The 14,844-nt window shown below is 38.3% G+C and overlaps 1 protein-coding gene across 3 annotated transcripts in view; it reads left to right on the plus strand.

The window, feature by feature from the left end:
* The first annotated feature begins 2,112 nt into the window (after positions 1-2,112).
* The window catches only part of KYNU (kynureninase), a 75,514-nt gene continuing 62,782 nt past the window's right edge, over positions 2,113-14,844 (plus strand). For 2 of the 3 annotated variants that reach the window (XM_028745221.2, XM_077935787.1), the window contains exons 1-2: positions 2,113-2,240; positions 5,516-5,692. In XM_028745221.2, the coding sequence (XP_028601054.1) occupies positions 5,524-5,692 (169 nt within the window). In that variant the 5' untranslated portion in view covers positions 2,113-2,240; positions 5,516-5,523. Of the gene's footprint in view, positions 2,241-5,515; positions 5,693-14,844 lie in introns of those variants that run through there. The other variant, XM_028745245.2, reaches the window with a different exon arrangement.

Here is a 14,844-nt window from a genome sequence, read left to right on the forward strand (position 1 = left end):
TACCTGCATATACTGACTGATATGTTCTCCACTGCCTTGCTGTTTACTTACCTACTTACGGTTTAATTACCTTTTCAGTTGAGCTACTCCGGTACATATGTGACAAGCAACACAGATAAGCATTCAGAAATATGTATCTCATTTAAATCCTTGTCCATTCCAGTCATAAATTCTTGCTTTAAAAATACAAACAAACACATCAACCCATTCATATTTCCCACCACAGCTAGAGCAGTGGGATCTTGCATATCGCTTGTCCTCTGAATGACTAATTGCAAGGCTGTAATTGTAAATAAGTATTTTAATTTACTATAATGAAGATAAATCTGATTTTTCCCCTCCCATACCTCCTCAAAATATTTGTCTGGAAAAATTCTAACTTGATACACAGTTTGACAAGTTGACCTCTAGTGGTATTTAGTATTTGAACTCTGACAGTACAGTATGTTAACGTTGACATCTGTATAGCATTTTGGTATTTTTTTCACCTGAGAAAAAACAGGATGTCAAAAAAGTTACTATGTCAGAATTTGAATTGTGAATTCAGTCAGTCAGTCCAGTCTCTCTTTCAGTTAGCTGTGAAGTCATTTTTTAAAAAAAAGTTAAATTGAAATTTGTCAAGTTTTCAAAATTTTCTCTTAAAACTGTGTGAGAGACAGGATTGATTTATTTATGGAGTCTTAAACTTCCAACATTGTTGCAGTTTTTGATAAGGTAAATGGACTGTACAAATTATTCTCAGTAACTCAGCCCTTTCTCATTCCACCCCCCATGCCACAGTCTGTTATTCCAGATGCAAGCACCATATTGCATAACTTACTTAATTACACGATTAGATGTTTGCTGAATGGTTGATTTTGCATTCAGTAGCTATGGCATCAGTAATACAGTTATGAATGTTTACTGACATCTGATCATGGGCACATCTTTTTGGAACCACATCTCAGAGTTCAGTTAAACTTACAGCTTAGAAAGGTTGGATACTGAGGAACAAGTCCCATTAAACTCAGTTGAACTTATTTCTGAACAAACATGCATAATAATAAACTGCATGTGTGCGTTTTTCTTTTCTTTCCAAAATATAACCCAAAACCTTTAGCATTGTGTCTTTGTATGATGGTTTACATGAGATTGCATTTTTTTACTCTTTATTTGAGACACTTTATTGGTGCACTAGCAAATATTTTAAAATATTTCAAGTTCCTTCTGCAGTGTGATAGTTTTTGCATCTCCATGGACTATATGACATTGCGGTTTGTTTCATGTCGTTTTTAAAAGCGATATTAATATGTAGTATAGCAGATATTTATACTGATAGAATAATAGAGTAGATTTTCTCTAGCTTAATATAGACCGTATCTTGTCTGTTAAATATATAGATTGCCAAAGCTAGTGGTGAGTTCTGTTTTGTGAAATCATTTTCTAAAAGATGAGAACTGGAAGCTGATAGCAACTTTACAAAGCAGAAGTGGAACAGAATATGTACACTTAAAGAATAAGTGTGAGAAGTGGATCATAGAACCATAGAATAGTAGAGTTGGAAGGGACCCTGAGTGTCATCTAGTCCAGCCCCCTGCAATGCAGGAATCTCAACTAAAGCATCAATGGCAGATGGCCAACCAACCTCTACATAAAAACTCCAATGAAGGATTGTCCACAACCTCCCAAGGGATTCTGTTCTACTGTTGAACAGCTCTTACTATCAGAAAATTCTTCCTGATGATTAGTTGGAATCTCCTTAAGCATTAAATCAAAGATTTGGAGAATGAAATTAAAATGCAGTTTAAGCATATGGAGGTTTTAGGTTTGCTGTACAGTGGTACCTCTGGTTACGTACTTAATTCGTTCCGGACGTCCGTTCTTAACCTGAAACTGTTCTTAACCTGAAGCACCACTTTAGCTAATGGGGCCTCCCGCTGCTGCCACGCCGCCGCCGCACTATTTCTGTTCTCATCCTGAAGCAAAGTTCTTAACCCGAGGTACTATTTCTGGGTTCGCGGAGTCTGTAACCTGAAGCGTATGTAACCCGAGGTACCACTGTATTGTGCTGTGTGAGATAGGAACAGGATTGCTGACAAGTATGCTCGAGTTCCAGATTGAAGTGGGGGTGAAAAGAGGTCAAAGTCCAAAAAGTAGAAAGGAAAAGCAAACAGAGGAGATAGTAAGGGGAGGGAAATGTGTGTTACAGTGCAAAGGGGAAAAGAGAATGAATTCGTAAGAAGTAACATTGTTAGCTGAAGGTAAGCAAAATCTGTTTCCGAGGGACACAGCACACATTAATTTTCATTTAATTTAAGATTACTAGAAGAATCAGTGGTTCAGTAAAACTGATATAATTCTTGGTGCCAATTGCAAAAGGTCTTGTAACTAGTAGTAGTCACAGTATTTAATTAATGCAAGGGAAAGTTATTCATTGTTATAAAATCTAGTGTGTATTCTAGCCAAAGTTAGGCCTTTTAAAGTAATATCAATAGTGGTGTAGAAATGCATGTATACTTCAATCTCCCACTGAAATGAAAGGACGACTTAAAAGTGCTTAACTTTTGACTTGGGTCACTACCCTAATTGTTATTCTACAAGTAAAATATTTCCCTTATTGGTTTCCTAAAGTTTAGACTTTAGTTGTTGTTTAGTCGTTTAGTTGTGTCCTACTCTTCGTGACCCCATGGACCAGAGCATGCCAGGCACTCCTGTCTTCCACTGCCTCCCGCAGTTTGGTCAAACTCAATCCATAGTATTTAATTGATTTTCATTTTAGTTATTTTATTACACTTCATAATTCTTATATTAAATTGAATATTTTCCATTTTTCCACTTAGATGCAGGACTTGTGCATTTACTGCTCTATTTATGTCAAAATTTAATATAACTTAAGTATCCAGATTTAATGAAAATCACTGTTCAGGCACATCGACTGCACTAGAGATGCAGAAGTATTTTAAAAAAACAAAACAAAACAAAACCCCCCAGAATGCTGGCTGACTGTTGATAAGAGGATAATTGGAAAACCAGGGGATAGGGATCAAATGGAATATGCTCAGACAACATGGCTGGCTGACTGGCACAATGCAAGATTTTTTTCTGCAAGCACCAGTTGAAATCTGGGCCTAGCTGGTACCTATTAGGGCTGTTCTTATTTTAGGCACAAAAATAAAATGAATTAATGCTGTTTCTCTCTCACACTCTCTCCAAACTATAATTCCGTGGAAGAACCACATTATCTGGTTCTTCATCTCTAGTGATAAGATGCCATTTAGCTCCTAGCTTTCGTATCTCAGTTTCTAACACTGGTTAGGCTGAGAGGCATTGACTGGCTCCAGGTTACCCATTGAGCTTCATGGCCAACTTGGGTGATTTGAGCCCTGGTTTCCCAAGTCCTAGTCTGATATTCTAACCACTGTACCATACTAGCTCTCATGATGTGAATGAAACTGCCTCATATTGAATATTTGTATGATTTTTGTACAATTGTTGGGTATGAGGGAAATGCATTTAAATCTTGTATGTGCCAGCTCCATCCCATTGTCATATGGTTCTGAATAGCTGGATCAGTGTTTTGGCCATGGCGCACAATGGCCTTGTTCACACATAGCACTATGCCAGACTATGTCCTACCAAAAACAAGCACAAGGAGAAAATTTCAGCTGCTTCGTTCTTTCCCCACTTATGCTGTTTCCATACTACTCAGAGCTAAGTCATGATTTGGCTTAGCGTTATCTTAACCCAGACTCACGGTTTGTTTTCCCCCAACAAACCACAAGTAGTTAACCAAGAGCAAATCTTAGCTACAGCATGGTTTGTTTGAAGCGAGACAAACCACTAGCCCAGGTTTGCACATAGCACTGAGCCTTACCATGGCCTAGCTTCTGGTAGTGCAGCAGGAGCAGGGGAGAAGCAAAGTGGCTGTGACTTTCTCTTTCTGTACCAGCACACTTGCTCGCTTATGGTAAGCTATAGTTTGGCTTAGTGTTATGTGCAAAACAGGCCCATTGATCAGTTTTCCAGATGCTGAGTTCTATTGTGTCTGATAGTACAAATGAGGATGTATTTTGAAGCATTCTGTGGGCAACACTGGCAATGATGGAGGAAGAATAACTCTCTTGCTCAATTGTGGAACTTAGGTGAATAGCAAATTATGTTTTGAAGGTGACCAAGTGGTGCTCTTCTATTAATTAGGATAAGTAATTAATTAGTAATCAGTACTTACTTTAATTAGTAGCAAATGGATTCTGTGCTGCAGAAAAAGCTTGTTTCATAGTGGATGTAGACTGATTCATCACCTACCACCAAATAAATGACAAATTCATTATTTGCATTAATCAATGGAAGTGGCTAAGTTTTGAATAAACCTTTTGAAAGCCACTATCTGGCCACTTTCCACATAAAAATGGCTTTTCATTAGGGCCTCAAATTTGAGCATGCAGAAATATGTAAAAGAAAATATTTGTCTTGTAGCTTTTGTTTGATCTTATTTTTTTTAACTGAAACATGAAGGTAGTGAAGACACTATGAGTGGTGACCACTTTGAATGCTCAGGTTGCCAGATTTGTGCTCAACACAATTTTAGTCAACTAGAATGTTGTCTGAGTTAAGACAAGTGGAATCAGGATTAGACTGGAAATAGAAAATAGGAAGGCAAGAGTATACAATAATGAGGCCTGGGGAGATGCTGAAACTAAATAAAACTAAATAAAAAATACTACAGAAACAATTTTGAATATGTGATTCTGTTTTTCACTTTCAGTAGGGATCTCATCTGTACCTTGCATTGAGCTTCTTTCTGCCACACAGAAAGAATCATACTAGTTCATCAAGATGTGTTTTCCAGTGATGCAGACAATCTGATAAATGCAGATGGAGGCCAGAAACTGAATCTGGCTCTATAGGAAATCTTGGTGTCAGTGAAAAGGAATTTTAGGGGACAACTGTTTAGATTTTATATCCTTGTGGTTTGTGAGAAAACAGCTTTTCTCCGGCAGAGGCCTATTCTGAAATTTCCTCTTGCACTATTTCTTTAGTGCCTAGTCTGCCTATTCCAGTCGTGCCTCCCAAGCTAAAAACTTACACATCCACATCAAGAAGCTAAAGGAGCCAAAAGATTGCTCAGGCTTGAAAATGCAAGTTTAAATGTGGCAATGCACCTGCCATTTTCAGGAGCACAGATTGTAGAAACAATAATGCTGCCTGCGGCTTTCTGATTCTGCAAGTTTGAATGACACTATAGAATTTGTTACTGCTATTGGAGCAGTGGTAGAAAACAGAAGTTGCTGATGTAGCTCTATAGAGAAAGCATTGTATTTAAAACTAATGGCTTTAGGGCTACAGCAATATGCTGCCTTGAAAAAATGCTGGAATTGAGAACTTCCCACTCTTTCCTTACACTCCCAAGTATTTCACTTTTTAAAGCTAGAAGGCTGTACCTCAGCAGACATAGCTATAATCTTTGCATCAGACACTAGCCAATATGCACGGCACAGAATCTAAACGAAAATATTTTCTCCCTTTTCATTTTTAGAGTGAGAAATGGATCTGTCTTCTTATGCCTCGCCAGCAGCCATTATAGAAACCGTTGCGTCACAGCTAGCATGCAGTCCAGTGGATAAGGAAGTTGCTGTTCAGTTAGATGAAGAAGATGAACTAAAACATCTGCGTGCATGTTTTCATATTCCCAGAGTGAAGGATCTGCCTCCAAGTAAGAACCACAGTTATACCAAGGTGGCTTTGTATCTCCTTGCATATGTTTATTGCAGATCTGCAGGAAGCCTTGCTGCCTAAAGGATAAATGGAGCGATTGGCGCCACATCTTTGATCACAGCATGTCCCCTGCGTTGTAAAATCAGCACCTCAAGTTGAGTGCCTTATATGCTCTCATTCCCATTCTGATTAGAATGGAAGATTACAATACAGCACTTAAACCGTGCTTAGGCTGTCACTCAGTCTCTTTCAACAATATAGTGACTGATTGAAAATTATAGGCAGGAGTGTTTTTTAATGGATTTGAGCTACTTTGCCTCCAGGTGCTTATTGCCAAAAGAAGCTACTACTTTGGGCATCCAGGAAAGTTTTGCACTATCAGTTTTTTATGGTTGATTGGAATCCACTGGGGAGGCCTCCTGCACAAACCTCATTTGGAAGGAGCAGGAACAACACACTTGGCAGGAGGGTTGCGTGTGTGGTTATTGTGGCACTATAAGAGTCTTTCTGAATACTTATACCAGGTATGAGGGTTACAATGTTGTTTGAGTTGATAAATAAGTGAAATTAATTGACAAAATATTCTGATCAGTTAATCCAGTGTCCCTGATTAATTGGACAGCAGCTTTTAATGTCACAGCAATCACCATCTCATGACACGCTGCTTTTGTTATACACAGGTGAGAATGCTGCTTCTCACATGGCTAATGCTGCTACTGTTGCATATATTGCCTAAATTCAAATTTGGAACTACCGTATTTTTCATCTATAAGACGCCTCCACGTATTAGATGCCCCCTATTTTGGGGGACTCAGGTTTAAGAAAATGGGGGGAGATGACTCCGTGTAGAAGATGCCCCCTAATTTTTGACATTATTTTTAAGGGGAAAAGCCTAGTCTTATACATGGGAAAATATGGTATTTTTTATTCATATGTGTTAGGGCTGGGCAATATTTCAATATATTGCCCAAATCCGGTTTGAAGTCCATATTGTGATATTGGTTTCATATTTTTTGACCTGGCTATATATCACAAATCATGGGGTGTGTATGTGTGCATGCTATGCAAAAATCACAATGTGGGGAAAAACTCTGAAGCCAGCCAATGCCTCTCTATATAGTAGCTCCATTCTTATTTCAGACATTGTGATATATTGGTATATTGTGATGTTTAGTTGGTGATATATCGCAGTGTTGAAAACCAGGTTATGCCCCTGTCGTAATATGTGTGTGTGTGATATGTTTTCAAGTAATATATTAAAACTCATATAATTCATTGGCTAAGATTTCTTTATTCAGGTTGCAACTCTTCTTGTTTTAGGAGATGTGCTTCTGATGTGAAAAAGTAGCAATGGGAAGCCAATTCAACATAATACAATGAGATCTTTTTTTAAAAAAAAAAGCATGCAAGGAAGGAAGGAAGGAAGGAAGGAAGGAAAAGAAAAGGGGAAAGGAATATATTGAATAATTTTATAGCCAATCCATGACCCGAAATATGAACCATGTCTCCTTAACTCTGTTCCATTACATTCAATAGGAGTAGATTTATGAGATTTCAGGTGCAAAGTCCAAGGATGTGTAGGGGAATTCACCACATCTGGGACTGCAGCAGGAAATTGGGTTTTCCCTCATCTTTTATTTCTACCCAGAATCCATAGGATGAACTACCTGCTTTGGCAGCAGGGGATTGTACTGAATGATAACTCTATCAGTTCATGTGATCTCTGGCTCCTAAACCAGCCCAGCCCTGGCTTAGAGACAGCCATGGGGAATTTCTGAGCCTGGGATGGGCAACCCCCCTGCAAGCTTTGCTGGCCTCGGAGAGCTCTTCTGGCCCTACAAAGCACATGTCAGCCAGGGAAGCCAACAATTTTTGTGTGTCAGATTTTAATTTGAGCCAGAGAAGAATTCAGGGGCTTGTAAAGCTTATCTTTGCTTTGAGTTCAGTTTTAACAAGTCCCTAAAGTTATTCTGCTGTGCCTGGAAAAGGAAAACTTCACTAGGATATCTGTTAAAAAGTAATGAAGTTTATGGTGATAAAGTTTTAAAGGTTCTTAAGCTAAAGGTTCTTGAGCCAAAAGTAAATCTGGCCAAGGAATCTATAATGAATGCTCCCTTTCTCTTTTTAAAGAATTCTTCAGATTCCCCATTTATGAACTATTTTCAAATCAGTGTTTTCTCAGTTATTTTTTCAGAATTATTCACTAACTGATATATAAATAGCAATTGAAAGATCTTATTTTCCATTCTGCCTTTGAAATGCCTTTTAAATAATTCTTATTAATGATTTTGGCAGGCAGTCTAGTTTGGGAATAGATAGCTACTGAAAATGTAAAAAACATACATAATATACAAAGTCACATGACATTTATCTAGTCTCCTAATTGAAGGTTGATATTCAGGGGCGGGGAGGGAGGTCTGTCCCAAACACTCAAATATACATTTGCAACCCTTCATTATGAGCATTCTGCAGTGTTTATTTCATAATTAAGCAAGCAGACTGGCTAGAAATCTCCACTTTTCATCCTTGTGTTTGTGACAGCTAATCAATTTTGTGGTAATTTTCTTAGTCTGAAGTCCAAAATAAGCACTGTGGAGCAACTCTGAATTTATGTTGTGGTTCTGAGTGTGGATTGTGAATCCTGGAAACTTCTCTCTCTGTGTAAGCATGTAAAATATTCTCTATTTGTTCACCTGATTTCCCATGTTTTTTAAAAATGTGGGATCAAGGTGTGAGTGTTCAGGATACTGGTGATTCTCTTTTTAAACAACAATCTACTAAACTAGAACATTGACTTGTACAACAGATCTATGCAGCTTGGTGTTACTGCCTATGAAGGTCTTGTCTGCTGTGTTTAAAGATATCAAGATCTGACCTTTATTCTGAAGCATGTGTTTTTTGAAAAAACCATACACCATCCTAATATCTTTAATGTGGTTAAAATAGAACCATCATTTACAGAAACTAATGCTTTCTGGGGGTGTTTTTTTTAGTTATTCTACCATAAATTAGATAATTAGGCAGCTTGATTGATTGGACATCTTTAATGGCTTTGTGTTAGCTTACCAGTGGCACTTAGCAAAACGCCAGTCTAAGGCTTCCAGTCATTTATCAGGCTAAAAAAGATGAACAGAATATATCATAATGGAAGATCTTGAGATTGTTGTATAATCCGTGAAACTAATCAATACATCAAAAAGGCCAGGGTGTAGTAAACAGAAAGGTGATGATTTCAGGTAAGATAATAAGGACATAAGAAGAGCCTGCTGGATCAGGCCAGTGACCCATGTAGTCCAGCATCTTGTTCTCACAGTGGCCAAAGCTGTGCAAAACCTGCAAGCAGGATTCGAGCACAAGAGCACGCTTCCCTCCTTTGGTTTACAGCAACTAGAGCTCAAAACTTTGTAGCTTTCTACTTATTTGTTTACATGATTTGTATCCTGCAACTTCTGCATAAATTTATGCTCCTTGGGTGGCTAACAAGATAGTTAAGAGACAAAAGAGTACAGTTAACAATAACAATCATCTTTTTAAAGAAACAAACCAACCAAAAAAAGCAACAGTCTATTCAAATAGACAGTAAAATCAAACTGCTCTGAGGGTTCCTTCACAGTGTCATTATTTTGCAGGAAAGATTCAGTCACCTACCAGATCTTTAGTTTTGCACTTTTAAAGCCACCACATAAACCTTCTGCCCTAGCAGATGGGCTTGGGCTGTGGCAGTGGCTACATCACTCCTTTTGGCCCTGCTGCTTTCCAGCTGGAAGTTAAGATTGCTCCCTTTAGCTGTCACTAATGCCAGTTACAGATCTAAATAATAGTTGGGGTAAACATAATTTACATGGTGTGTACAAGCATGAGTGATCTTGCTTGACATTTATCTGTGCACCAAATGGATCTTGGATGTCTCACTCATGAAGCTAAAAGAGATAATCCAAGTTCTTTATATATTTACATAAAACACTGTACAGCATTGTCTTTCAAGCAGGGTAGAGCAAATCTTATAATACAGGTATGCCATTTAAAAGGGGGAGGGGAGAAGCTTATAAACTATATATTAATCTTGTCAAAACTAAGTTTTAGTAACAGCTTGTTTTACGTAGTCATGACATAAATCAAGTGAGAAGCTGCCAAAGGGTTTTTTTGCATTCCACTTCTTTCTGCAGTTTAAGGTGGCAGAGATTTAGCCATTTTAATCAAGAAATGTGCAAGGGAAAATACAAAAGACCTATTTTCAAAATGTTCCGTTCAGTACTTGTTAAAGCACTTGATTGCCACATATTTTGTCAGCCTTCATATCATTTGTGTAGAAAAAAAATTTAATCAAGACACCCGGATGTAGATGTGCTTCTGTACGTTGAAACAGATTTCTACATTTAGATATCTTGCAGTTTGTCTCAAATTGTGCACAAGTGAGTTGTGTAAGAGATACTACCCTCTCACACAAACATACATCTTGTCCTCGAACCTCAGTGTTCAAACTCCAGTAGTATCATTTCAACTTCTTCTAAGCAGGTAATAAGCAACCTTTGTTTAATTGGCAGGGAGATGCTGGTAGGGAGGGTTTTTCTTTAAAATAGTTTTTCCTAATATTGCTTTGAGTCACTGAAGTCTAATGTAAACATGAGTCAACAATAAGTTATTGTACCAAATGTCATATTGGAATTGTATTAAAAGGAACAGATTCAGAATGAAACCAGTCTCCATATTTCCAGCTAGACAGTCTTGATTGGTAAGTGTCAGGGACTGGGCAGAGGAGGAATGATGGAGACCGCCTCCCCATCCAGGGAGGAGGAAGAGGAAGACAGTATAGATTAACAACAGGGGTTTGAGGTAGGTCACAGCTCAGAGGCAGATGAGGGGGGAAGTTGGGAAATCATAGGAGAGCCAGAGCAGCACCTGGCTGACACATTGTCATTAGAAAGTGTTCCAGACCCACCATCTCCCAGAACCCGATGAGTCTTAAAAGTAGGAGAGCAATGAGCTTGAAGACAGGGCACTTAGCAGCAACCGTAGAGGAGGTGATGATGGTGACGAATGAGGAAGTGGGAGAGATGGGGGATGGAAATTTACTTGGGTCAATGACATTATCCAAGAGGCTGGGTTCTATAGCCTCTCTCTGTAAAGATTGTAATAAAAAAGGACTGTAAGAAACTTTTAACTCAGAAACTTTGGCCTTCCAGATGTTGCTGGACTACAGCACTCACCATCCCTAGTCATTGCCCATGCTTGCTGATGTAGGTGTGAGTTGTAATTTAGCAATATCTGGAGCGCCAAAGGTTCCCCACATCTACTCTAACTAATCTTATTTTTCATCTGCTAATCTTTATAGCTTCCCCAGCTTCTTTGTTACACTCACACAAACATATACATATTCAAGGTATGATCTCACTCACAAAGTGGACCAAGCAATCAGTGCTGTTTGTCCTCTGGAATTATTAAACCCTATTCACCACTTAGAGGTCATGTCTTCAGAAGAAATATTAGAGGAGCTAATAAAATGAGCACACTGAAGTCCAGACAACAGGAGAAGTAGTACTGCAAAGCAAGGATCTATTTAGTGAAAGTGAGGTGCTTTGAATGATGGACTGTGGTGGCGTTTAGATAGAAAAAATGTTAGTTGATTCAAAGTGGAATCGGCAAGCAAAATGGTGTAAATCTGGACTTAAAAGGGTTGAGTCCATCTAAATCATTGTGCACGTAGAATGATATCTGCAAGTAAAAGGTCACCCCAACATGCTTCTTATGGACAACCCAGAGCACATGTGCATGTGTGTTGTGCGTGTGCACATCTGCCCGGGAGGAGGAGAGGGAGGGAAAGTTCTGTTACGCTCATGGAAATGGATCCGTGCTACAGTGATTTGGTTGGATACCACACCCAGTTAAGAAAATATCAGTAAGTAGCAATCTAGTATTGTGCGCCAATGATCAGGAACAATGATTTTGTATATTTTAAATCCTTTAAAACTGCCTTATATATTAAGCTCTAAATGGTATATATTTATTAGAAGGAGCAGATGAAAACATACCTTAACATTGCCTGTTCTAATGCTTGACTGGATTTCAATGAATCCTTCTGAAAATTGCTCAAAGACAACAACAATAATAATAATAATAATAATAATAATAATAATAATAACAATAATAATAATAGTTTTATTATTATTTGTACCCCACCAATCTGACTGGGTTGCCCCAGCCACAAATAAAATGCTTGCTTCCTCTAATCTCAATGAGACTCCATTATTGTTCTTCAGAATAACGAAGGCCTGTGAACAGAACCAATTTGGAAGTGTGAATAATATTTACACCTCTGTTATTGCTCATTTTAAAAAGGATGCTGATGAAAACAAGGAGAGCGTCTGTAATATAGATTAGATTGAAACTGGTTTTGTGATTTAGGCTTTTTAAAAGCCTTTAAAGCTTTAATTAAGAAGTTATCTTCGTTGTCTCTTATGCCTGGAAAATGTATTAGTGGTTGAGTTCAAAGTAGTATCTTTAAAATGTAGTTTGAGTAGCTTTGTGGTTTAATGTTTCCCTATAGCCCTAAAATGAAATTGCCTCAGACAAATGTAAACTTATTCTTCTTTATATAATGTTAGAAGTGTTTATGTAAATTTTAATGCATTTGCTCAAGCTGCTGACTTGTATACATTCTTGCATAAGCTATTGATGAATGAGACATGCAAAAATGAGCACTGTTCCTTATGACCCTTGGCAGGAAACAGTAGCATATAGAATGAAAGGTGATGAAAAGGGCTAATCACCCCTTTTATCATTTATAGGCATAATAGCTTGCGTTTCCACTACTGAGCAGAAAACATTTTCAACAGATATTTTCCTCCTTCACAAGTGAACTGTGCTTGCCCACATTTCATCTTGGCAACTTATGAAAGTCTAAAGAAATACTTAAATTTTTAATATACGTATTTCCAGCTTAGGGAATATTTTGCATTATCCATCAAAAAAGATGAGTGTTATTCAACACTAGGCATGCTCAGAGTAGACTCATTGAACTCAGTGGACTTAAGTAACTTAAATACATTAAAATGAATATATCTACTCTGAATACTACTTGGATATTGCCCTATATTTTTTAATTAAATTTTTAGAGGACTAGTGCTACAGCCATATACATGTTTGCTTCTCGCTGGATCATCACCTTGTCATGGTAAGTGGGCTTGCATGTTCCTATGATCCTTGTGAGCGAAGCTGTTGGGAGTCTCATACTCCCAGTAGAGTCACCCAAGACAGTAAGGTCAAGGGGCAGGAGCTAGACAAAGAATGATCCAAGAAGTCCTCAATAGCAGAACAGGCAGAAGATAACAAGCGGTAAGTTACAACAGCTGTGAAGGCAGATGAAGGCTGCAGCAGATAAAAATCTACTGGTCGTCGTGATATTCATGCCATCGGAATAGAGCCATACCGCGAAGAATCTGCATTGGTCAGCGAGCACTGATCTACTCACATCAAGCAAATTCACACATAGGCATCTTCCAAAAACCCATCCCAAACCCAAAAAGTCTCATGGTGATCGGCAAATGGTAACGGGGGCAGAACCGTGAAATCTGGAACCCCTAGTCAGGGACCTGCACATGAGTGGTGGATACAGATTCATTTGTTCTGACTCGAGGAATGAGGCAGTTGAGTAGCTCAGCAGCTGTATCCACAACTGAGCAGTCCTATTTAGGATCTACTCTGCTCACCCCCAAAACGGGAACGGGCTAGAAAAGGTGCCCTAAACATAGTCTGCCTCCCTTTTTCCCTGACTGGATACAATGGCTCTCAAAGTAAACCATTCACAGTGGGATCAGGTGTTAAACAGGGATGTGTTATCTTCATTGATGTTTGGACGCCTGGCACCATTTCAAATCATGATGATGGACTTGACTTTGGCATGACGACTCCAAACTCTCAAATTGCACTATCCATTTAAAAATCATAGCATTTTTTGGTTTCTACAAATTTCTGAGCAGCACAAGACTCCCCCCACTACTAGAATAAATGATATAGAGGGACCACTTCAAAACATTTATTTATTTTTTGCTTAAAATTTGGAATTAAAGTTCACTGTTGCAAGTACATCCTTCTAAACAAAAGATAGAAATGTGAAATCATATGCTAGTGTATAGTATTCCTTTCCTTTCACTGATGTTCTGAGTTCAGTTAATCTTATCTAACTGCATGTGCAATGGCATTTGAGCTTCTAATGTCCCCAGTTTGCCCTTTTCGTAGTAAACATTAGGAATTGTCTTTAAAAAAGAAGATGTGATATATGGTATGGAAGAATCTTGTGCTAATATTTTACCACTGAGTCTACAACCCATGTTAGATCTCTTATTTTTGCCATTTATATGAGCAGGCACTGTTGACTAAGCTTGGAGTATCATGTTGACTTGGATCCACTGAAAGACAATATCAGGTCCATGGAATTTGTTCCATGCGCAGTGGTACCTCTGGATGCAAACGGGATCCGTTCCGGAGCCCCGTTCGCACCCTGAGCAGAACGCAACCCACGTATGCGCGGGTCACGATTTGCTGCTTCTGCGCATGCGTGTGACATCATTTTGAGTGTCTGCGCATGTGCGAGTGGCGAAACCTGGAAGTAACCTGTTCCGTTACTTCCGGGTCGCTGCAGGACACAACCTTAAAATGCTCAACCTGAAGCGTCTTTAACCCGAGGTATGACTGTACATTTATATTTTGTATTGGAACTTGGGGAACGTACAGTATAGCTTTTGTGTGATGTCTAGCACCCAACAAACTGCTGAATAGAAGACTAGCATCATCATCATCATCATTATTATTGTATCAATATGAAGTACAAGTACTTGTATATCAGTATTAATTAATATACTCTGGTTTCTCTTTAGAAAATAATAATAATGGAAAAACCAAGAAGTTCCTTTCTCAGATGTTTTGCCTTTTGTTACTGAGAGAAAGGGAATAGCTTGCTTTTACTATACTTTTAACACAGCTGGTATTTTTTTCTACACTTGTCTGTACTATGGTGAATTTTATGTCAGTATTTTTGGCATAGTTTTCATAGAATCTATGACATAATAAGTGTTTTTTTTTAATGAAATGAATTTTACCTGTTCGTTAATTGGAGGGCTATCTCAGGAATATAGTTGTATATTGGGTTCATCC

The sequence above is a fragment of the Podarcis muralis genome, chromosome 1 (genome assembly GCF_964188315.1).
Source record: "Podarcis muralis chromosome 1, rPodMur119.hap1.1, whole genome shotgun sequence".
In the NCBI taxonomy this organism is placed as follows: Eukaryota; Metazoa; Chordata; class Lepidosauria; order Squamata; family Lacertidae; genus Podarcis; species Podarcis muralis.